Below are 23,144 nucleotides of genomic sequence, written 5' to 3'. Positions count from 1 at the left end.
AGAAAGAAAGAAAGAAAGAAAGACTGTGATTGTTTTCTGCTTCAAGCACGTCAGTGCAAACTTGGCCTTTCCCAGGGAGCAGGAGTTGGGGCTGGGCAGCAGGAGGAGATGCAGTCTCACCTCCGCACGCTGTCCGCGCAGAGCGCACACGCACACACACGCCCCCGCGTGGGCTCAGCGGCTGTCCCCCCGCGGCGCCTGGCACAGCGATACGTGCAATAAAACTATACGGGGTGGGGGGAAATTAAATTACAGGGAAAACAATAGCCTCTGAGTGGTTCAAACAAATGTGTGCCGCAGCCGGTCTTCTCCAGGATCCGGTGTACAATTCGCGGCAGGAGCGCGAAGAGACCGGAGGACGCCCCTCTTTTTGGCAGAGCTCCGCTGACGCGGAGGGGCAGCGCACCTTTGTGCTTCAGTGCCGAGGGCCGGGCCGGGTCCCTGCACCGCTCCGAGGGCAGCGAAGGGGCGCCCAGCCCCGCACCCCGCCCATCCCCGCCCCGTCGGGGCGCCCCGGGCCGCGCTGGCGGCCGCGCAGCGCGCACGTGTGGCAGCCACAGGTGCCGCAGCCGCCCGGTGCTCGGGGCCGCTCGCTATAAGAGTGGCCCCGCCGCCGCCGCCCCGGCGAGACGGGCGAGGGCTGCGGGAGATGCAACAAGGCGCGGGGAGGCAAAGACCGGGGGCGGCGGGAGGAAAAGGAGGAGAAGGAGGAGGAGGAGGAGGAGGAAAAGGAGGAGGAGGAGGAAGGGGGGGAGACAGCTGATGTCTGTCAAAGCCGGAGCCGCCGCGCTCTCGCGAGAGCCCGCCCGGCGGTAGCCACGGGATGCGGGGCTCAGGTGCGGGCAGAGCGCAGCGCAGCGCGCCCGGCGCCGGGCAGCGGCAGGCAGAGAACTGAGTGAGGGAGGGAGCGAGGGAGACGGCGGGGGCCGGAGGGAGCCTTGCCGCCCGCTCGCCTACCCAGCCCAGCCTCGGCCACCGCGGCAGCGGCGGCGGCGGGGGCAGGGTCCGCTGCGGCACCGCCGCCACCGCCGGCTCCGACACCGCCACCCGCCGCTGTCAGCGGCTTCCCCCGGCGGGAGGAGAGAGCCTGGAGAGCACTTTTGCCCCGACTTTAGGAGTGTTTGTGGATTTACATGCCAAGCCTTCAAGATGATGTCCATGAACAGCAAACAGCCTCATTTTGCCATGCATCCCACCCTACCTGAGCACAAATACCCCTCTCTACACTCCAGCTCGGAAGCAATAAGAAGAGCATGTCTACCAACTCCACCGGTAAGGGACAGGCAGCTGCAGCTCTCTTCTTTCTTTCTCTCCCTTACACGCACACACTTTTCTTTCTTTCTCTCTCTCTCTTTTCTGTATACTGCATGTATGTGTATGTGCATTAATAAAAAAACCGCTGCGAGGCACATTTTGACAAGCGGCGCTTAATGTTTTTTTCATGTCTTCCTCTGCAATCATCTGAGCGCCTGTGATCTTTTTTGAAAGCGGTGTTCACACGAGTCTCCGACTTCATCCACTTTCTGTATTACTGTATTAATTTTTATGACTCGGCCTCTGAAAAGGAATGCGTTTTATGTGCTCTTGTGTTTGACACAATTCCCCAGCTGAGAGTTACAGATCCATTTCTTCTCCTCCTTTCTCTTCTCCTTTCGTCCCATTTCCCCCCCTTCTAATTTATTAATTTATCCGTTCCCTTCATTCCTTCCTTCTCTCCTTTCCCGATTCCCCCCTGCCTCCTTATCTTTCTGCTCTTTGCTTCTTTTCCTGTTTTGCTCCCTCTTCTCGCTTCGTCTCCCTCCCATCCCCCCATTATTCTACCCCATCCCCCTGTTTCCCCTCACTTCCCCGGGCTGTCGCCTGCTATACCACACTTCCCTCAATCTCTTGCCTCTTCTCCCCGATCCCGTATTCCCTTACACGCTGACCCTACCGCCGGCTCCCCGGCCGGCACCCCAACTTTGTCCACCTCTCTCCCGTCCCTCGACTTTCCCCCTTCTTTTCCACGGCGCCCCCGCAAACCCCGCGCCGTCCCCCGCCGGTCCCCTTCCCCCTCCGCACTTTGCCCTCTCTCTGCCCCCTCGCCTTCCTCTCCCCGCACCCCGCTCTGTTTTGTGTCTCCTGCAGCTGCAGAGCAATATCTTCGCCAGCCTCGATGAGACCCTGCTGGCGCGGGCCGAGGCTCTGGCCGCCGTCGACATCGCCGTCTCTCAGGGCAAGAGCCACCCGTTCAAGCCCGACGCCACGTACCACACCATGAACAGCGTGCCCTGCACCTCCACCTCCACCGTGCCCCTGGCGCATCACCACCACCACCACCACCACCATCACCAGGCGCTGGAGCCCGGCGACCTCCTCGACCACATCACCTCCCCCTCCCTGGCGCTCATGCCCGGCGGAGGCGGCGGCGGAGGCGGAGGCGGCGGCGGCCACGACGGGGCGGGCGGCGGCGGCGGCGGCGGGGCCGGCGGCGGCGGGGGCGGCGGCGGCAGCGGCGGGGGCGGCGGCCTCATCTCCACTTCGGCCCACCCGCACTCGCACATGCACGGCCTGGGCCACCTCTCGCACCCGGCCGCCATGAACATGCCGTCGGGGCTGCCGCACCCGGGGCTGGTGGCCGCGCACCACGGCGCCGCGGGGCAGGTGGCCTCGGCGGCGGCGGTGGTGGGGGCGGCTGGCCTGGCCTCCATCTGCGACTCGGACACGGACCCGCGAGAGCTGGAGGCCTTCGCCGAGCGCTTCAAGCAGCGCCGCATCAAGCTGGGGGTGACCCAGGCCGACGTGGGCTCGGCGCTGGCCAACCTGAAGATCCCGGGCGTGGGCTCCCTCAGCCAGAGCACCATCTGCCGCTTCGAGTCCCTCACCCTGTCCCACAACAACATGATCGCCCTCAAGCCCATCCTGCAGGCCTGGCTGGAGGAGGCCGAGGGCGCCCAGAGGGAAAAAATGAACAAGCCCGAGCTCTTCAATGGGGGCGAGAAGAAGCGCAAGCGGACTTCCATCGCCGCCCCGGAGAAGCGCTCGCTGGAGGCGTACTTCGCCGTCCAGCCCCGGCCCTCCTCCGAGAAGATCGCTGCCATCGCCGAGAAATTGGACCTCAAAAAGAACGTGGTGCGGGTTTGGTTTTGCAACCAGAGACAGAAGCAGAAACGGATGAAATTTTCCGCCACCTATTAGGGGCGGGCGGGAGGGGCGGCCCTGGCACCGGGGGCACCGGGGGGGCCGGGCCGGGGCCGCGGGGGACGCCCACGCACCGCCACCGTCGCCTGAGACGCCGTGGGAGGCTCCTGGGGACCAAGGGACGATGTAGAAATTAAACGCGAACTACTCGGGGAGAGGGGGGGGCGTGCGTGTTGGGGGGGTGCGCTATCAATTATTAAAACAAAAAAGACACCGGGACACCAACGAGAAGAAGGACGAGAGAGGAGGTAAAAACGCTCTAGAAGCCCAGGGGGGTCACTCCTGCGGCTCTCTCCCTTCTCTGCCCCCCCCACCCCCCGACAGAAAGCGGGAGAAAGAGCAACTTAAAGCGTAAACACACACAGACACACACCAATAAATACCGTGACAGCAACTGCCACAAACCGAGAAACCTGAGTCACAACTTTCCGAAGGAAAACAAAACCGACCAACAAACCCGGAAGGCGAAACTGTCGGTGATGATGATGCTACGTTTGGTTTGGGTCTCTTTTCATTACTTTCTGCTTTTCTTTCTTTTCCCTGGCTGAGTAATGAATGAGGACAGCGGTGGTTCGGTGCGGGGGAACTTTTTCTTTGGTGGGCTTGGGTTTGGGTTTTTTGTTTGTTTGTTTTGATCTTTATTTTTCTTTGGGGCTTTTTTTTTTTTTTTTCCTGTTGCTTTTAATTTTCCCTCGAACGCGTTTTTGCGCGAGGCTTTGGCGATGGATCTTGTCTGTGCCGGGGGAACAGTGAGAGCGGGGCAAGGGCCGGGAGCGGGGCAGCAGCCCCCCGAGGCTAGGGAGCAGTCCTTTTCCTCTCCGTTGTTGTCTCAATAATTCTAGCTAGCTCAAGGATAACAAGGGGAAAAAAAGTTACTCCATAACCCCTTTGTCTCTCCTCCCTCGCCTGCGTGGTTTGCTTTTCCAGCTGTGTCCAAAGACAGATCCCTCTCTCTGCAGAGATGCATCTGGAGGCAGATGCCAAACCTGCCAGAGCGGGGATGCTCTCCAAAAGATTGTGTTCAGACTCATTAGGGCTCGTGGTTAACTATGTTCTTTCTCCTCCCTCCCTCCCCACTGCTCCCAACCGCATGCCCCCCGGCATCCCCACCAAATCTGCTGGATTTAGGTTAAAGTCCTCCCTTGGTTTCCTCCAAGGGCTGGAGGTTATTGCACCCGGTAGGCAAAAGAAGTCACCGGTGACGGGTTTGAAATGACATTTGTTTCTGAGGGGTGTGCGTGTTGGGAACAAACACACGACAGGAAACCACTTGGGCTTAAAAGTCGTTTATTGTAAATCATAAACGTTATGTGCAGGAAGGGTTTCGGAAGGGGTGTGTGGGGTTCAATTTGCACTATCACAGTCTCCTGGATTGGAAGCTATAATGTTATTCTGTAAAAACGATGCTGGTATTGCTAATAATCGTCAAGGTGCGTTACATGTCTCGCGGATTGAAAACAAACAAAATTATCAGGGCTTGTTAGGTAAAAAGGGGAGCGTCGTGCAGAAGCCGTCTCTGGCTCTGTCTCTTGCCGAGAGACTGCTGAGGCTTTCAAATAAAAAAAAAAAAAAAAAAAAAAAAGAAAAAAAGAAAATAATTTCTGCAAAGAAAACAGCATTCCTATTAAATCAAAACAATCAATAGATTGAAATTATGCATGACACGACCTGGAAAAAAAATAAAAAGGAAAAAAAAAAAAGGAAAAAAAAGCAAAGAAAAGGAAAAGAAAACAAAAGAAAACAAAAGAAAACAAAAGAAAAGAGGGGGGAAAAGGCATGGATAGATCCGTGATAAAGTCTCGATATTATTTATTTATTTATCTATTTATTTATCTATTTATTTTATTATTAATATTATTACTATTATTATTTTGTGTATCATTGTTTGCAGCGCAAACATTCTATGCATTTTGAAACTGAGCACTAAATAGACTAGCTTCTGGTAGAATCTTTTGTGGATGGTGTAATTTCACAGTTTAACTGCCTGTTTTCACCGAAAACACAAACGTTCTTGTCACGTTCTTGTATTTAGATTTAAAAGAGGAAAAAAAAAAAAAAAGAAAAAAAAAGAGGGAAAAAAAAAAGAAATACGATTGTAAATATTTTCTTTAATGCACAAAACAACAACAACAAAAAAGGTTACAAACTGCAACCACGTGTGGATCCTGATATGTCTCACTGAATAATCTACCTGTCCATGTATGTTTGCTGAGCTTTCTCCTTGGTTGTGTCCTTATTACTTTAATTTCTATCAGAAATATTTCTGTACGCCAAAATACAACAGGGAGATGTGTCCCAGCATACTTACAAATAAAACAAACATAAACCCAGAATAGTTATTATTACCATTATTGGGTGCATTTAAAAAAAAAAAAAATTCCACGGCTGGTAAATTCAAGGTATGGCCGTTAGACGATAAGACTAATTCTACCAAAAAGAAAATAGTAAGAGATGTATTTTTCTGCTAAATCCAGAAATCATTACTTTGAGATAGCTCTTATGTGAAAATCGGTGCTCTGAATAAAATTAACTATATATTAGCTGCGTGTGTTTCTTGAAGTTTATTCTATAACTGCAGAATATAAATCAAAGTAAAATTTTAAGAAGGACTTCTGAAGTATTTCTTTTCAGTGTGCTGGAAAGGATTATGCACCTACAAAATATGTATAAAGAAGAAAAGCTTGGGTGGTTTCAGGTTTATATGTTGTTCTGACTGGCCTAATTGCACTTAATTATGTAACAAGATACTTTATTTTTATTTTGGGTTAATAAATATGAGAATCCTAAACTGATCTCTCCTTATGTTGTGGATGCAATTGTTCATTAGGAACGTATAGGATGCCACCTACTGCTTCAAGTGATCAAAGAACCTCTTTCTATTTTCTGATGACCTGTGACTAGATCAGATGCCAAATGTAAAAAGTTACTTAATAGCTGGGATTATTTCTTCTGTAGACATATTTTAGCCAAATCTTTTTAATTTTGCCGGTAAATCTGTGAACCAAGACACGTGATGTTCAGAAAAGAATAATACGTTCAAAAAAGCTGTGATTTTAAACAACTGTTGATGTTAAAAAATAAGCACTAAAGGTATTTTTAAAGAAAACCATAGATCTCGTCCACCGGAAATTGACTTGTTTCTGTTGTTATTAACTTGAAATGTCATCAGAATTTTTAATAAATGCATTTGTAAAAATATTATTTTATAGAAAAGTATTACCGGATATCATTTTTTGGAGAGTCAGGAATGAACAAATAAAAATAATTACGAATGTTTGGTTTACTTTTTCATCTGCCCCAAATGATTGAAATGTTGAAAGCGATACCACATTTGTATCATTCAGTAATGACCGATGTATGTATTGAAAAGCTGAGGAGTTTGTTTTGTAATAAATACAATCCTTACCGAGTACAAAGAAAAAAAGTATGTTAATAAAACAGATGGTGAAAATAAAAGCTTTGCAGAGTTTCCTATTTTTCATGGTAGGAAACTGTGCAAAACCAAAACGTCCTGCTTTCTGTCAGATGAATCTGAATAGTCCATAAAACCACAAAATTCTCGTGAGGCCTTTTTAATAAATGCCTCATTAAAAATATCGAAAGAAAAAAGGAAGGAAGAGAGAAAGAGAGAAAGAAAGTTAGTTTATAAGGTTTAACCTAAGGACCGTTAAAACTTTTGCATCCCAGGAAAAAAGTAAGATAAAAGGCGAAGAGGCAGAACGTGTTTGCATTTATTCCCCACCGGTACGCAGCTTCTCGCGTGGATCAGAGCCATTTGTGACCACAGGACACAGGTATTCCCCCACTCCCCATGTGCCAGGGGCCGGGGCCGCTGCCGGGTGGCGGCTCTGGCGGCTCCTGCGCTCCAGCCTGTGCCCCTTGCCCATGGACGTTTCGGTGCTCTCATCCCCTGAATGGCCTTTCTCCCCTCAACCGAGGTATCTCGCCGCTTTCATAGTGTGATTTTCCAGTCCCTAAGTCTGCTAGACGCGGCTTGGCTCCCGGAATTTCTGCCTAGCACTTGCTCTCCGCTTGCTTTCAACTTAGATTAGGCCATCATAAGTGAGTAACAGACACCCACTGCCACGGTCATATTGATTTTTACTCTCCTGTGTTATTAAGACTAATTCGGTCCTGGTTCAACAAGTAAAAAGGCTCCCCAGAAGGAGAATGAAGTGTCCTACAGCACTGACTTTATGGTTTATGTGCCTCCCTCCCCGACTCCCTGTGTTCCCCCTTTCCTCCGAAGAGAAATAGATTTGTCGAAAGATAATTATTTTAACTCTGACGGACTCGAGCGCATAAAGCTTGATAGCGCCGGTGGTGCACTGTGTTATTCTGGCATTTCCCAAACGATTTTAAATCCCTCCAGTTATTTATATCTCGCTTTTCACCCGGCGCTATTTTTTTATTATTTTTTTTAAGCTTTATTATATTTACCTGCTGATTCCAAAGCGGAGGCAAGCCTAATTGATTTTTAAAAAGATCAGCAGCAGAATTCTAATCCGCTTGGGAACCTGTTTCCACCTGCCAGGCGAGGGTGTGATTACGGGTAATTATGTTATTTAAGAGTTGATGAAATGGCGGGGCGCGGGCCCGCTCGGCGGCCGGGGCGCGCTGGGCACCGCGCGGGGAGAGCGGCGGGGCCGCCGCCATCACGTGCGCCGCCGCAAACACAATTACGGGGCCGCCGTTAATAATTCATGGGCTGAGATTTGGAAAATTAATAAAATGAATTATAACAAGAGGCTAATTAAAAACTTTAGTAATTGTTGTCAAGACAGCTTGATGGGAGGCGTGCTGCACGACGCTTCCCCCCCCTCCCCTTCCCCCGCCCCCCCCTTTCACTTCCTTCCCCCTTCCGCTTTTGGAAAGCTTTTTCTTTTTCCTCCTTTGCAACCCCTTCGCACCTGAAGGAGGCTCGGTTTGGGAGAAAAGCAGTGAATGAATATATAGGTCAACTGAATATATAGGTCCCAGAGATGAGACCGAGGTGGTAAAACTGCAAGCAAGTCTCCTCGCACAGTATCAAGATAGATAGGCGGGCGGCGGGTGGGTGGGTGCGTGGATGGATGAATGAAACCCAGGGCTGAAAAGTTAATTTAAAATAAGATGTCACGCATAAATCTTTGAAGAAGCAGCCGTAGCTGCACCGGAGGGCCGGCGGGCGGACGGGCAGCGGCTGGGGGCGGGCAGGGCCGGGCAGGGCAGGCAGCGCCCACGGGCACAGGCGCGCACTTTCCGCCTCCTCTTCGGCAGCGCCGATGGCAGAGGCGGGCGGTGCGGGGCCCCCACCGCGCCCCCCGCTCCGCGGGCTGCGGAGGCGCCGCGGGATGCTCGCCTCCCCCGCCGAGAGCCTTTCCGCCCGCTGGTTTAAGATGCAACTTTGAGGCGGACTCTGCGCGGTGTTCCCGCGGGCAGAGGGGGCCAGGCAGCCCGGTCTCCGCACGGCTGCGGATTTATGGCCGTGTCGCCAGCCGAGCCCTGCTCGGGAGCTCGCCGTGGCTGGTCGTCCAGGGACAGCCGTACATGCAAAATCTGCTTCCCAAATTGGAGTCACAGCCCCTCTGGGAAAGCAGGCGTCCTCCTTTGAACTGCTTTTTAACTCCTTCAGCCTACTTACCTAAGTGTACCAAAGCATTTCTAACTCTGGGGCAAAAGTGGTTAAACGCTTCTTTTTGTTTTAATATAAAATTAAAATTTATCAGGCAGTCGGGGGGTAGGGGAAATTACTTTAAAAAATAATGTCTTAAGACGTTAATCACTCTAAAGGCTGTATTTAAACTATTTCAAAGGCTTTATATAAAAAATAATAATTTTTTAAGAGGCACTCGGCCCTGGTACGTTGAAGATAAATTGTAAGTTCTCACTGATTTCCACAAGCGAGCCATAAAAGACTCCGAAGTGCCTCCTCGGGTGAGAATGCCGACCGACCGTGCCCCTCGCACCGGCTGTATCGCGGGGCGGGTCCCGGTGCGGGCACAGACCGCCCCGAGCCCGGGTCCAGCAGGAGCAGACACAGCTCATGCTGCAAATACCGGCGTGCGGAGAGGGCTTTTCATCCCTTGTCCGCGTGGAAGAAAGAAATTTAAAATTATGAGGCAAAGCTTAAAGATTTAAGATCTGTGTGTATGCTTTTGGTTTGATTTTTTTGTTGTTGTTGTTGTTGTTGTTGCCTTTTTACTTTATTTTTAAAAGGGTGTTCCTTGACAAGAAGATAGCATGTCAACATGAACACATCTTTTAACGGGCTGTGCGGAAAGGAGACGAGGCGCCCATATACATAACTTAGCCCTTGATTATGGTCATTATATAAGCCGAATTACTAACAAAAGTTTGTTTGGTAACTAATTATAGCTCACTAAATCTCTGCCTCTCTTCACTTCAGCATAATGTATACAAACTTTTGTACACGCGGATCAGAATAAAACAAAGTGTTGACAGCATCCAGCAGTGGAAATTCACTTACACAAGACTTTTTTTTCACTGAAGTGTTGACAATAAACATTTAATGAAGGCAGAGACTTGGATGTCTCCAGACAGTGTCAGAATACTTTAAACAGACCATTAGCATGGCTTCTTCTACTTCAAACAGAGCACACTATACCATAACATTATAAAAATACAAAGTATGAAACAAATAATCTGTTTATACAGATATTTTAAGCTGTTTTCACCAGCTCTGACATCTCCTGTATTTAGTAACAGAAACTTACTCATTTCAGATTACTCGCGCTTAAAAAATGTTAAATACAGTTAATGCAATATTAATCGCCCTTTGGTGATATAAAATGCAATATTTTCAGGCAGCTATTGAGCTTTTCTAGAGGAAGAGCTGATGAAAACAGTCACAGCTGAATAGTGGAGAGAAAAAAGCTCTGTATTTATTGCTTTTGTTTGGCTTTTGGCTACAGAGACAGGAACATTCTAATGGGGTAAGGACATTTATTTTATCTGCAATCTATTGCTGCTAGAGCAGGAGTGGCAGATGGGGTTTGGTGTTATATTCACAGAGTAATTTAGAGCAAATCCTAATAACTAATAATGATTTATGTTAATTTCAATCACTTATGTGACTTTATTAAAGCACTGCTGTAAGAGGAATAGAAGGGGAGGGGGGAGAGGAGAGACTGGAGAGAGACAAGCTGTGTCTGTCTGAAACCGAACTGCATGCTTGAAAGGTTGCTGTGGTGGGCTCCAGCGAAATTTCTGACGCGAGCAAGCAGGTTTTGCTTTTGAGACTATCGTCGGCACTAATTTCTTAAAAGAAAAGCCCCGTGTAGAAACCCCGGCCACCGACGAGAGGCAAAGCAGAATAGAGAGGGAGCAAGAGAAGAGAGCGTGAGAGGGAGACTCGCGTTATGCAAAATGTATTGATTGTGTGTGAGGAATCTGCGATGCTGATGTGATGGGCTCCCGAAAGAATAGAGGAGGCTACTGGTGAAATAGCTAAGAGAGCCCCAAATACACATACAGGATAAAAAACTTTTATTCCGGGCTGCTTTAGCGTGATGGAGCTCTACAGTTCTCTACTCACGTTGCATCGGCTTTACTTCCCACCGAAAATCTCTAGGAGGCTTTACCCCAGGGGATTTCGTATTCTTATTAGGGAAAAAGAAAACAATTACAATAGAAAAGCAGCTATGGCAATGACCCTTCCGTATTTCCCCCCACAATCTTCAGATTTATTAGCAACTGCTTATATTGAAATGTGCCCACACATAAACACAGGGGCACACGTCGCCGTGTGTGCATTGAAAGAAGAGATATTTGTGAAAGCCAGGAAATCTCCAAACAGCTAGCGCTGCTCTGCATAGGGTCGATTTGATGTTAGAGAGAGGAGTACTTACAGGATTTTGAAGAGGGGGGTGCTCTTCGCTTCTGGCAATTTACTTTCCCAGGTACCTTTATGCGCTTTTCTGCCTTAAGGCATACAGTCTGAAAGTAAAACAACATCAAAGCTCCTTATTAACACTGTTTTACTGAAATCAGAAGATGAAGCTACCTGAAACATTTAATCTGGTGTTAGCATTTATTTCCCAACAAAACAGCCAGAACAAAGTTAAAAAGAGACGGGGCAGCTACATACAGGAGACTACAAGGCAAAGTGCAGGGGCTGATGTATGTTTCTGTCAGAACCCATGAAATGCATTAAATAAACCTCAGGTTTTGCTGCATTCTAAGCCACTATTTTGTCTAATATAATTCCTCCTTCCAAACACCGCAGCTGGGAATAGCCTCTCTCCAATACCGCCAAGTGCATTAGGGGCGAGTTCCCTAACTTTTGGATCACTGGCAGGAAAGTCTTTTCTGCACTGCAAGTTGGCACTGCACTGTATATGCGGCCGGATTCCACAGAAGGCAATTTTTTGTGTACTCTGTGGTAAAGGAGTTACATACATAGCACCATCTTTTATTATTAAAAAAAAAAAAAATTGAGAGAGAAATCCTGTGTACAAGGAGTAATGCCAATGTTGCTTTCCTCCTCTTCGTTTGAAAGCGGCGCAGGACTTTCAAACCCAGCTGGGCGTGCACGCCTGCGTTTTGAACTCTAGCCCGGCGGAGCGGCGGCGGGCGGGCTGCGCGCAGGCGGAGCGGGGCGGCGGCGCTTCAGCACCACGGAGAGCTCCGCGGGGCGAGGGGAGGCTGTCGGTCTGCCCGACTCTCCCTCTGTCCGTCTGTGGCTGCACAGAAGCCTGTAATATGTTAATAGCCGTAGGGTATGCCCGAGGTACCATCTCAAGCTGCTTCGCACACCATATGTCAGGCCGTTAGCCACATGGATCTATTAATCAAAGGGGGAGAGAGAAGAGGGGAGAGGCGGGCAGCGGGGGAAGGGAGCTTTTCATACCCCACCCTGTGTTGCTGTACACTTTCTCCTTTCATTTCTCTCAGATATAAAGACCCGGAGTACTTCGAATAGGCAGCTGTAATTCTCTTTTGATCTACTCTTTTATAGCCTCGGTGTAACCAGCTTGGGTTAGTGGATAGCGATATTTGAGGCAGGAAGGGGGAATGCGTTCCCGTTTCCCCCGGCAAAGGATTTGATTTTAAAGTGCTGCTCAACTTCTGTGACAAAGGGGGTCTCTGTCCGCCCCTTCAGCCATCTCCTTGCGGAGGGTGTGTCTGAGAAGAAGGCTTTTTCTAGCGAATCAAGCATCGTCTCCCCCGCAGGCAGCCAGAGCTCTGGCCATCCTCACCACTTTTATATCTGCCCTAGTGCCTATTGCCTCACATCATTTCTTCAAGGAAGGTTTGTCCCACGTGAGATCCACAAAAGGACTGGATCTGCAAAATTACCGGGCGAAGCAGAAGAAGCGGTCTGTGTAGGAGAGTGGTGCTCTTGTGTATGTGAATTTTTCATGCAGCCCTCAAAGCGTGCCCACACAAAATTGTGCCTTTTAGGCTCAGCGCCCGAGAAGATGCACGGGCTCCCAGGTCTGGTTTCTACTCTTCCTTTGGAAGACAGGGTTTTGGGGGGTCTTTGTCTTCAGGGTTAGAATGAACATGCTCACAAGGGCTCCTCCTGGACCTCGTTTGCCAGTCCGTAGGTGACGCTTTGGGGCACAGCCCCGGCAATTGATACTCCCGACCTAATTCCGAGGCCACGGGGTTATTTAAATTTTTTTTTTCCTTTCACGATGACCGAGACAGAGCATTAAAGAGACTGACCTATCGTTCAGGTACCTGCATAAAGTTTTGACATTCTAGATTATTATAAAAGCAGCAACTCAGGAAAACGGCTCAGGAAAGTTACTGAGTGGCAGAGGAGGGGTGGGGGCAGGATGGTTCCAGCGTGCCAGGATCCTGCAGCAGGGACCGTGCGGGTGGATGGGGCAGGTTCCCTACCCCTGATCTCCAGGTCAAGTGACACGCATGTGTGTGATGCAAATGATGGAAAAACACCCGAAGAAGACGAAAGCATGCAGGCTACAGCTAACACAAGGATGTTAACAAGCTCTGTTGTTTTGCAGATTTATGTAAAAAGCACAAGATTCCCTAGCTAGTTGAAATTCCCTCTGTTGGTACAGAGCATCATAGAGAGGCAAGTTAGAGGGAAGAGGCGCTTGAGACCATTTCTGCAATTGCAGACATAGGATAGTAACTCTATTGATATATATTATATGGTAGAGTGCATAGATTATGTTGAAGTCAGTCTTTAAGGCTTACTTTCAACTTATTTTCTAACATTTTTCCTCTTTCTGTGGCTGCAAAAATAATGAGTGCAGCTGTGTTTAGATCTAAATCTGGCACCCATCTCGCAGAACCTTTGCTGTAATACAGATTGTATTAAACCTGCAAAAATAGAAGTGCCTTTCAAAGCAATACTTTACATGAAGAGAAAGGCAAATGCATGGGGTGAGTGTCAGTTGATTCTGCATTTCCACCTAGCAAAGGGTCTCTTATTACCTTTAAATTTTGGTGCATACACCACCCCTCATTTTCTTCCTCTATTTAGAAGGTAACCCATATATCTGTCGTTTTAGGTTTCCAAAGACTCGTAACTTAATTCCTTCAGGCTATTCATCAGCACAGTAATTAAACTAGCAAATGGATGTAAATAAAGTGAAATTGGTTTCATGACAGATGAGCCAAAGAGGCCTCTGACATGAAACAAGCCAGGACAATAATTATTTCTGCACCGAGCTATATGAGGAACTCCATCTGGATTTATTAGGTGCTGCAAGTTATTTGCTGGGAGAAGGCAAGACAGGAGGACTCACTTTAATTTGACTTTTTTTTTTTTCCCTTTTTGTATCCTAAGTACGTTAGAGAGATAAAAATCTGGAATTAACTTTGGCAATACTCTGAGATGCCTCTACCCAATGTAAAAACACGGCAGGGAAAACAAGCAGTACAGGAAAGGCTTATTAAACAATTTCTTCCCAAATGCTTAATAGGAGTAAATCTACTTTAAAACACTCCTCTCAAACCACCCCCTGTTAAAAAAAAAAAAACAAAAACCAAAACAATCCAGACCACCGTGACAGCCAGTGTGTGCTTCTCTTTTCTACAAATATGCATATGAAATAGTAGAGGCAATAGAAAGAAGGCAAATTTGGAGAGCTTGGGAATTCTGAAGAGCTTCTCTTAAAAATAAATAAATTGTAATCTCTGCTAAATGATGTCTGTTAAGATCACCCCGTTTCCTCTTCTCTGCCAAGGAAAAGTTTATTGCTGCAGAGAAGAGGAGAGAAAAAGGCTGTGAAAGGGAGGGTATGGATTCTGCAGGGCTCAACTGTAATTGGAGCCATCAGGTCCAGCTTGGAGTGGAAGTAATATACAGAATAAATAAAAAAAGGGCTCTCACAGCAGGTGCAGATTAGTCCCTTTTCCCCTGAAAAGATTAGAAACTGACTGCTTTATGCTTAAACGTACTCTCAATTATTTAAGCGCCCCTTCGTGATTAGCAAGTAAAAGTAACGCTCCAAAGCGCTGAAGAAATGAAGCAAGAATAACACCGCTTTCGCCCAGCTCACGCAGGCTTTCCAGCACACGGCTCGCTCCCTGCCGGCTGGCAGCGCTCAGACCGGGGAACTCTCTTTGGGTACACACACCTGTAGGGTGGCGAGGCGGGAGGGGGCAAGGAGAGAGAGAGGGGAAAAGGAGGGAGAGGGCTGGTTCAGCGTGGTAAAAATTCCGCTATCGAGGCACTGCAGGCTACAGCCCAACCTAATTTCAGAGGCGATTTGGATCCGTGGACAGATTTTCACAGGAATGCTGAACCCTCAACATGTTTTCCACTGGGAAGGGGAAAAAAACCCCCAATCTCACAACAAAATCCCCAACACAACCCTCCCCCCCTCCCCCCCCCCGCCCCCATTCCTTCCCCAGGCATTCTCTTTGAATGGGCTGGAAATGAACCTCTGACGCCTGTGTTTGCATACGGCAGTTTGATCAGGGTTCGCATCTTTCTGCAATCAAATCAGAGGCGTTTTCCTCCTTTCCTCATGAAGGGGACTATGATAACTGCAAAGCCGAGGAGAGATCCTAAAGGGACTGAAATCCCCTTATGTCTGAAGCTGTCCCTTTTAACACACACCAGACTAATTATTTAAAAGTTCTTGTAAAATTAGAAGACATAGCCCAGTCCTTTAATTAGAATACACTATGAATAGGAATAGCATATGGAGGGGAATGTCAAGAAGAGGGTGCCAGGGGCAGATCCTAGGAAATCTGTATTCATTTCTGCCTCCTATTTGTTCAGTAATCTCTACCATCATAACTAAATCTTGGAGCACTGATGTAGTTCGAGTTGTTGTTGACTCAACGTCAAAATTCAATCACTGGGGGTTTTGCATCAGCCGGGCCACTTATTTGTCTAATAAATCCGTCATTTTGTAAGAAAAATATTTGAGCAGCCGTACTTGACCTCTTGGTATCCACAAGCCACATTTATTTCTACCAGTTTACAAATGCAAAATGGAGATGATCATCTTAATGCCTCGAGGTACTGTGTTGATTTCTGATTGGATTTTAGATGGAAATGTCTATTTTAAATACCCCGTGATTAAATTGTACATATAATAGAATTCATGCCTCTTCAAGCCAAATCATGATTTGCCAACCCCGAATTTATTTTAAAGGAACTATTATTTAAGCAAAGATGGTTTATTGAATGATTTGTGACACCCCCGCGGTAAGATTTTATTTTAGCTGGGCATCTTTCTTGCTGGAAAACTTATTTTGACCCCGGAGCGTTCGCATGTGATGGAAAGGTGTCAGACGGGGTGGGGTGCAAGTACTCCCGTTTGAGAGTTCTGCCTGGCCCATGCCATCCCGCGCTGGAGGACTCGCTGCCTGTTTATATGCACATTGCTCCCGAAAAGGGGGCCGCGCTGCACAAGTTTAATTGCAGCTGGGGGGGAAATAACTTTCTCGAAAGCTTTTGTGTTAGGGGAGGGGTGTGGGGACGGAAGCACGGCGCGGTACAAGATCAGTGTCCGGAGAGGGCAGGTTTGGGAGCCTTCGGCCGGGCGGGGGGCGGCTGCAGCCACCGGCACACGGCCCGGGAGCCCGGGGGGCTGCCCGCAGCCCCGGCCCTCCCGCACGGCCCCCGCGGGTCCCGCTGCCTCCCGCGCCCGGGAAAGGCCCCCGGCCCCGGGGCCCTCCCTCCCGGCCAGCGGGGAGCTCCGGCTGAAGCCTCTCTGGGGGAGGGGTGGCGGACGGCCGGTCCCCTTCAGCATCAGCCCCCACCACCCGCTGCTCCGGCTCCCACCCCTCGAGTTTTCCCCTTGGGCGGCTGCCGGGGTCGTTCCGTCTCCATGGAAATCGAAGGGGCGGCTGCCAGCCCGGGTCATTATTCCCGCATTAAGGCCAGCCATCGATTGGTTCCCAGCACCCACTCGCGCTGCACCACCAAGGGCCAGGCTGGGGCCGCCGGCCGGGGGGCACCTGGCCGGGAGCATCCCCCGACAGTCACCCCCCGCCAGCTCCTGCAGGAGCGCCCCATGCAAGGAAGGGAGGAAATATTTCAGCATATTGGCAATATTAACGTTCGCTTGTAGGAATTAATGTAATGGGTCACGGTTATTAACAACTTATAAAGGCTTAAATCAATATAAATTAATTTAATTATGATTTCTAATTACATTATGCATGATCAATTTGAAACACTGCATTAAAGATAATTAGAGCAGGGTGCTAGTCACTAATCACTTCCCTAATAGCTTAATGAAAAGGAATGCCATGTATTACCTGTGGGGTGGACCCATGAAATAATATAAATCTTTCTTTTCCAATGGAAAACAACTGTACCTTTTAATAGACGTTTTAATCGCTTTATTGTGAGCACAGAATGGGTTTGGACTTTTTACATGGCCTTGGTTAAATTTTACTGGTGTTGATTGAAGTGCTGATGTATTACGAGTCCACCTATTGATGACCCTAAGGAAGACTAACTTTTATGTGAAAGTGTCACGCTGTCCTCAGAAGCTAGTGCCAAGAGGTCACGGTAGATGGAGGTCCTAGCTTAGCATAATGGGTTTAACATTTCCATGACATCATCAGGGAATCTGAAAAGGAGTCTAAGGATAATCAGAGTGGTCATTCAGAAGCAGAGTAAATATTTTATGAGGATATATAGAAGACAGGAAAGAAGGTTGTCAGAAAGGTGAATCTCTACTTCTTCATGCTCTATGAAGAAGGTTTTTCACTTGGTACCAATTTTGATTGAAAACTCTTGTATTGTTAATAAAAAAAAAGGCAGATCATGACCGTTGGAGAGGTGAATTCTCTTTTAATGGGTGATCTAAATAAATTTGTATTCGTGGCAGTCTTGAGGGCTTACAGGTTATTTCTCTGTTGCTTTTTATATAAGTATATCTTTAACGGATTATTTGCCCTGCATATTGTCACTTACTCAGGGATCTGTTCCTACATTAACAATAAAAAGTTAATTTATTGCTAAAATTAAAAGCAGCCAATGTAAATTAATGCTTTGCACATGGACACACCAAGGCCGATTAATTGAAAATGCTTTCCCTGTGATTAGCTTTGTTTTCATGTCTTTGCTTGATAACTTAAGCAGTACATGCAGCATACGTCTTGGTTAGACTCATTATATAATTCATAGTTTTCAGAGAAGTAATGTGTAATTAGGGAAACTGAGATTTGAGGAGAACAGTAAAGAACAGTAATATATAATACTCACATTTGTCACAGCAAGAGCTGTTTGAAGAATTTTCCTTCTTTTATGACCTGATTGAGACCTAGAAGCTTTGGGTCTCCTGAGGATAACACTATCTGAATAAAAAAACAGAAGTAAAAAATAGAGCTTAATGTCACCCAAGGAGTATATCCCTTTAAGGCTAAGTTATTAGGAACACACTGATTTTAGTACTGAACCATGACTGCAGACAACTCTGTGGATGGAAGGATTCCAGGGATATACAGCTGTTCTTTTACACAAAGATTCCTCTCTAAAAGTGCATAGCAGAATAGCTGTCCCACCACTCCACCCTGTCCTACAGAGGGAAGGCAGAGGCAGAAATAAGCTTACTTTGCATAAGGATTCCTAAGTATTCCAGTGAAATGGGACAAACGGCAGGATGAATCTGGTCATTCCCTCTGTCGTTCACAGTTTGAAATGATGTGGCCTCATACTCCCAAGATCCAGGGACAAGATCTGAGAACAATTTATGGAAAGGTTTTAACAAACACAGCTCTCCAGTATCAAACTTGCCATTTTTCTTAACAACAACAACAACAACAACAACAACAACAACAAAATCTTTTGCAGAGACCCTTGGTTCTTGGAAGGAAAGCTCTTACATATGGAAGTAGAAATAAATATATATGGCATCTAACATCTCAAACTAAAGGTGGGATATCAACATGGCTTAAAATATCCAGATGACAAAAGCCTGATAAATACCAGTGGAGATACATTCTTCTGTATCCCTTCAGCTACAGTAGAGATTCCAGCTGTTGTGACTTTCTTGCATCCTGACCCCTGCTCTAAAATAAACTGATTTCCATGACTTAGTCTTGTGTCACAAGTGAGAAGTCCCCAAGCATGAGCCTTAGGTAGCCAAAAATCTCAAAAGGAGAAAAACAGTCCCCTGTATTTCATAAATAGCCCAAGGACTAAAGCTTTTATGTAAACTGATGTTGAGATATGCCTTAATCTTCTCTGCCTTGAATAAATATTGCACCAGCCTGTGTTTTTCCTTTCTGCACCAAAATTGGGGAAGTGTTATCTACCAAAAGGTGCAAGTGAGGCATCAGCTTATACATCTGCTTCTGAGAATATTGATTTTCTTTTCTTCTTCTTCTTTTTTTTTTTTTTTTAATTTTTTAAAATTTTTTTTAAGTACAAGCATAAAGAAAATCTTTGCTTTTGCAGGGAACCCTTGGTTAGAAAAGTCTCACCTCTACGTTGTTGAGTGGCTAGGTTGAGAACTACGAGGAGTTTGTGTTTTATGCTGGTTTTTTCATATAGCGATTGATTTCAGACAGCACTGCAAACCAAGGAGGGGGCATGAGTGCTGTTTGTATGCCAGGGAAAGGAATGAAAATCATTCTGTGAGACACATTCCAGTGACAACTGGAACAAATATATTGCTTTGTAGCTACAGAACTATCCTGTGCTCCTCTCTGTAAACTAAATCTGGTTGTTAATAAACAAATACCTCAGTGGTTCAAACACATCTTTGCATGCTTTTGGAGACCTTCTGAATGACTGGCATATTCAGAGGGGTGGCAATTCACCACAGCCTTAGGATTAATATTTGTAAATTTTTGCTCAAGTTTTTTTGTTGAATGCAAATTTGATTTTTTTTCCTCACCTAAAATGAAATAAAAAGACATTTTAAATTAATTTTAATTTTTTTTTTAAGTTTATAGTTATTTAGATAACTACATTTAAAAATACATTTGCTGCCTGGCATTTCGTGTCTTCCCCTTTTCTGATTGATGTATTGTTTTGCAAAATTGACTGACAGCTGCAGGCAAATATGTTAGCAGAAACTTTAAAAAAGTCTTTGTTTTTTAAAGCTTCAAAACTAAACCTACAGGCTTTAGTTTTCAATAATAGGACTAAGTACATTTTGATCAGTGGCTATTTTAGTGCTATGCAAGTAAGATAATTGTGTCTGACCAGGTTGTCATTGTGATCTTGATAGTGAGCTGTCACACTTGGTGTTAATATGTTGGGTTGCAATGCTATACTTGAAAAAAAAAACCTTAAACTCTTCAAAGATTGTATCAAGTAGCAGCTAATTGGGCACTGGGTACCATGACTTTTTGAAAATACCGAGGGTTGTGCTAGAGAAGTTTCCAAGTAAAATGAAATAAGGAAAGGTCTTTTCAGCATCCATGGGAGACTGAAGAGGATGATGCTCTTAATATGTAATTAAATATTAATAATAGGGAGAGGTTGGACTTATTTTTATTCTCTAAAACATTGTTAATATGTCTCAGTCTGCCATTGAAAACATTAGGCACACTACTGAGTGTCTCACCTTTTTATCCTTGTTTGCATGTTTAAGTAAACATATTTTAAGGTTTTTTTTTGTGATTAGTGAAAAAAAAAAAGTATGTTAAATCAGTGCTGGGCTTGGGAGAGAAGCACATTCTGGCTCAAATTCATCAGACCCAAACTGAGTAAGTCATGACAGCCACGAAGAATTTTATTTGTATTTGAACTGCACATGGTTTGGTTGTCCATAAAAAAGGACAATAAAGTGGAGCTTAAAACTATCCACACAAAAAAAAAAAAAAAAAAAAAAAGAAAAGAAAAAAGAAAAAAAAGAAAAAAGAAAAAAAGAAAAAAAGTAGAAACATTAAAAAATAAACTGGATTAGGAAACAGATGAATATAATGACCTTCCTTACTCTCAATCATGTGCTGCCAGATAAGTGTTTGAGTCTGAAAAATTGCACTAATGAAGCTATTTGAAGGCTTTTGTGGACAACTGCTTAGTCTTTGAAGATTAAATGAATGATGTTGATGTGATTAATCTTAGTACAGGGAGTGATGCAGCAGCCAGAAAATACCTTGGTGATTTTCATAATTAAACTGAATCAACATTTCAAAGAAATGCCAGTGTTATCGCTTGTATATTAGAATTACATTCATTAGACAGAAGAAACAAATAATTTGAGCAAACAAGATTTTCCTTTTGGTGTACTGAGACTTCTGTCATGTCTCAGAGTATCTTACTATAAATCATCATTACTGTTTAATTCTATCCTTGCTTTTCCAGTTACTTTTTTCTGTTTATTTTTTCTTAATCATCCTAATGATTCACTGTTACTTGCTTCCTGATTACTTATTTTACTATTAAATAGCCTTTTCCTGGTTTTCCAGTTAAAATTGCCTGCCCACTGTAAGGTTTCAAACCATTGACACTGAAAAATAGTGTAGGTAGTTGCTGGTTTACGTGGATAAGGGATTCAGGCATCCCAATGATCTCTAGCTTTACGAGGGCTCATCTAGAAAGGGTTGGACAAACCGTACTATAGAGGAGTGACAACAGACTGCATAAGACTAAGAACACAAATGGTTAATTACAATGATCTGTGGAAATAACAGTTTGGGTCAGATTCTGCATGACTAACTCATTTCCTAAGAATCTTACATATTTCAGTAGGATTGCCCAAAGTAATATTCCTTAACAGCTGCTAAATTGGCAGAATCTGGAATCACATAATTGAGTCACCTTAAGTGGTCTTTAAGAGTGCATGTTTAAAATATTTGAATAATATATGCACACTATTTTGTAACGCAAGGAACTCAGGGTATTATATGTGTCCCAGCAAACATTCGCAGACTCACAGGTGGGCACACATATGCACATATGTACTCAAAGACAGTAAACTTGCCAACCTGCTAACCAGTTTTGGTAGAAGCAACGAGCATGAAAATACAGCCAGCTGCGTCTTTAATGCAAATCCAAGTGAGGGTGTAGGGTTAATGATTTCTGCATCAATACAAATTCACTGTGTTACTCTTCCTATCACCACTTCAGATTATTGGAAAGGTTGCTCTGTGACTTTCGGTAACCTTGATATTTACAGTGTACTTCTAGTTGTTGCACAAATTTTTCTTTCACATTTGCTTAATCTATATTAAAAAATCCAAACTTCTGTAGTATAGTGGATAAAACCCCAGCTTTTCACCTTGAGAATGACAATTTTAGTTCATTCTGTAATCTGAAGTGGAGTGAGCTTGATGGTCTCAACACAATCTCTAATGAGCTATTATCACCACAAGCACCAAGCAGTAGTTTTCTTCCATATTCATTTCAAAAGCTGTACGTGGACCTGGAATGCCCACCGATCCCAAGGAAAAGGTTTCTGTGTCACTGTTGAGATATGATATGAAGAAAATTCTTCCTCTCCTCATCTGAAGTTCAGTCCCTTCACCTAGCCCTGTCTTTCTGCACAGCATACTCCATTTACCTGAGCTCTTTCTTCCCATCCCACCTCTCATTTCTTCACACAAGAAACATTGTATTTTCTATCTTCCCATACATCATTTTGTCTATATCTTTTCCCATTCTTCTTTATTCTGTGGTGTGCCCCTTAGGTTTGGCACTATGCTTTGTGTATGGCTTAGTAGCTGTTCCATACTCTCAGAATAAATGTGATTACCACCAGTACCAAGGCACCTGTAGGGGCAGACCCCAAGGTACCTGCTGTAATTAATAGTCTGAAAGTGAATCTGATGAAATCCATGTGTTGGCTGATTTCATATGCACATCTGCAATGCTGGGTGGCATCTCTGTATTTATCAGTCATCACAGAGTGAACCTTGCAACCAAAGAAATTGGTCAATGAGCTGTACGTTCATCTCACCTACTTTTAACTATAAAAGAGACAAATTGCCTAGTCTAAGCTAACAGGTTTCTGCTATTGTTCATGAATAGAGAGGTGGGCTTTTCTGAATGGAGATTTATTTCAGCTGAGGATGACTGTGATAGCTGAGCTGAATAGCTCTCTGGAGGTGCCTATCCTTTTCATGGCACTAGCACAGGCGTAAAGCCTCAGCTAATTAATCAGCCTTGGAGAGTTGTACCTCCTCACCTCGGTCTTTATGGTGCAGGTCTGCATGAATTTCAGGTGGGTCTGAAAAAGAGCAAGGGAAAATAGGGAGTCTGTTCATTTAGGAACTTGTTTTGGCTTGCAGATGTGTGAACATGAGAATAACTCCACAGTCATTCATGTGGAAGGAGCAACAGCAGGTTGGTTGGCTGGGCTAGAAACTTCCCTCACCTTCTCAGAGATCCAGCTTGGTTTCTTTGCCTTAAGTGGGATGGAGAGGAGAGTAGGATAAAAAGAGGAGGAGTCCTCTACTCCCAGGGTCAATAGAAAAATGTATTTTGTATGGCTGTATATTTAGCTGTTTTTTAATTTCTGTTACTTGCTTCTACTTTTAAAAATTAATGCAGTGGGCATCCCTCATGGTATCTCAGATATTTTAAATATAGTCTGCCTTTTTCTGCTCTCCCCCTTCTCATC

General features: G+C 45.6%; 1 protein-coding gene across 1 annotated transcript; it reads left to right on the top strand.

Annotated features, from left to right (window-relative positions):
* The first annotated feature begins 1,038 nt into the window (after positions 1-1,038).
* On the top strand, positions 1,039-3,177 carry POU4F1 (POU class 4 homeobox 1). The gene is made up of 2 exons (XM_063393537.1): positions 1,039-1,272; positions 2,128-3,177. Exons 1-2 carry the CDS (start codon positions 1,150-1,152, stop codon positions 3,175-3,177), a joined length of 1,173 nt encoding a protein of 390 aa, XP_063249607.1. The 5' UTR covers positions 1,039-1,149.
* Positions 3,178-23,144: the final 19,967 nt, after the last annotated feature.

Source organism: Prinia subflava, chromosome 3 (genome assembly GCF_021018805.1).
Source record: "Prinia subflava isolate CZ2003 ecotype Zambia chromosome 3, Cam_Psub_1.2, whole genome shotgun sequence".
NCBI lineage: Eukaryota > Metazoa > Chordata > Aves > Passeriformes > Cisticolidae > Prinia > Prinia subflava.
The sequence above is the reverse complement of the archived record's forward strand: the minus strand, read 5'-3'. Positions and strand labels throughout refer to the sequence as shown.

Excerpts from the sequence above, each read along its gene's own strand:
- POU4F1 (XM_063393537.1), top strand. The coding sequence starts at position 1,150 with ATGATGTCCATGAACAGCAAACAGCCTCATTTTGCCATGCATCCCACC. Across the intron at positions 1,273-2,127 it reads CATGTCTACCAACTCCACCG|CTGCAGAGCAATATCTTCGC; the intron begins GTAAGGGACAGG and ends TGTCTCCTGCAG.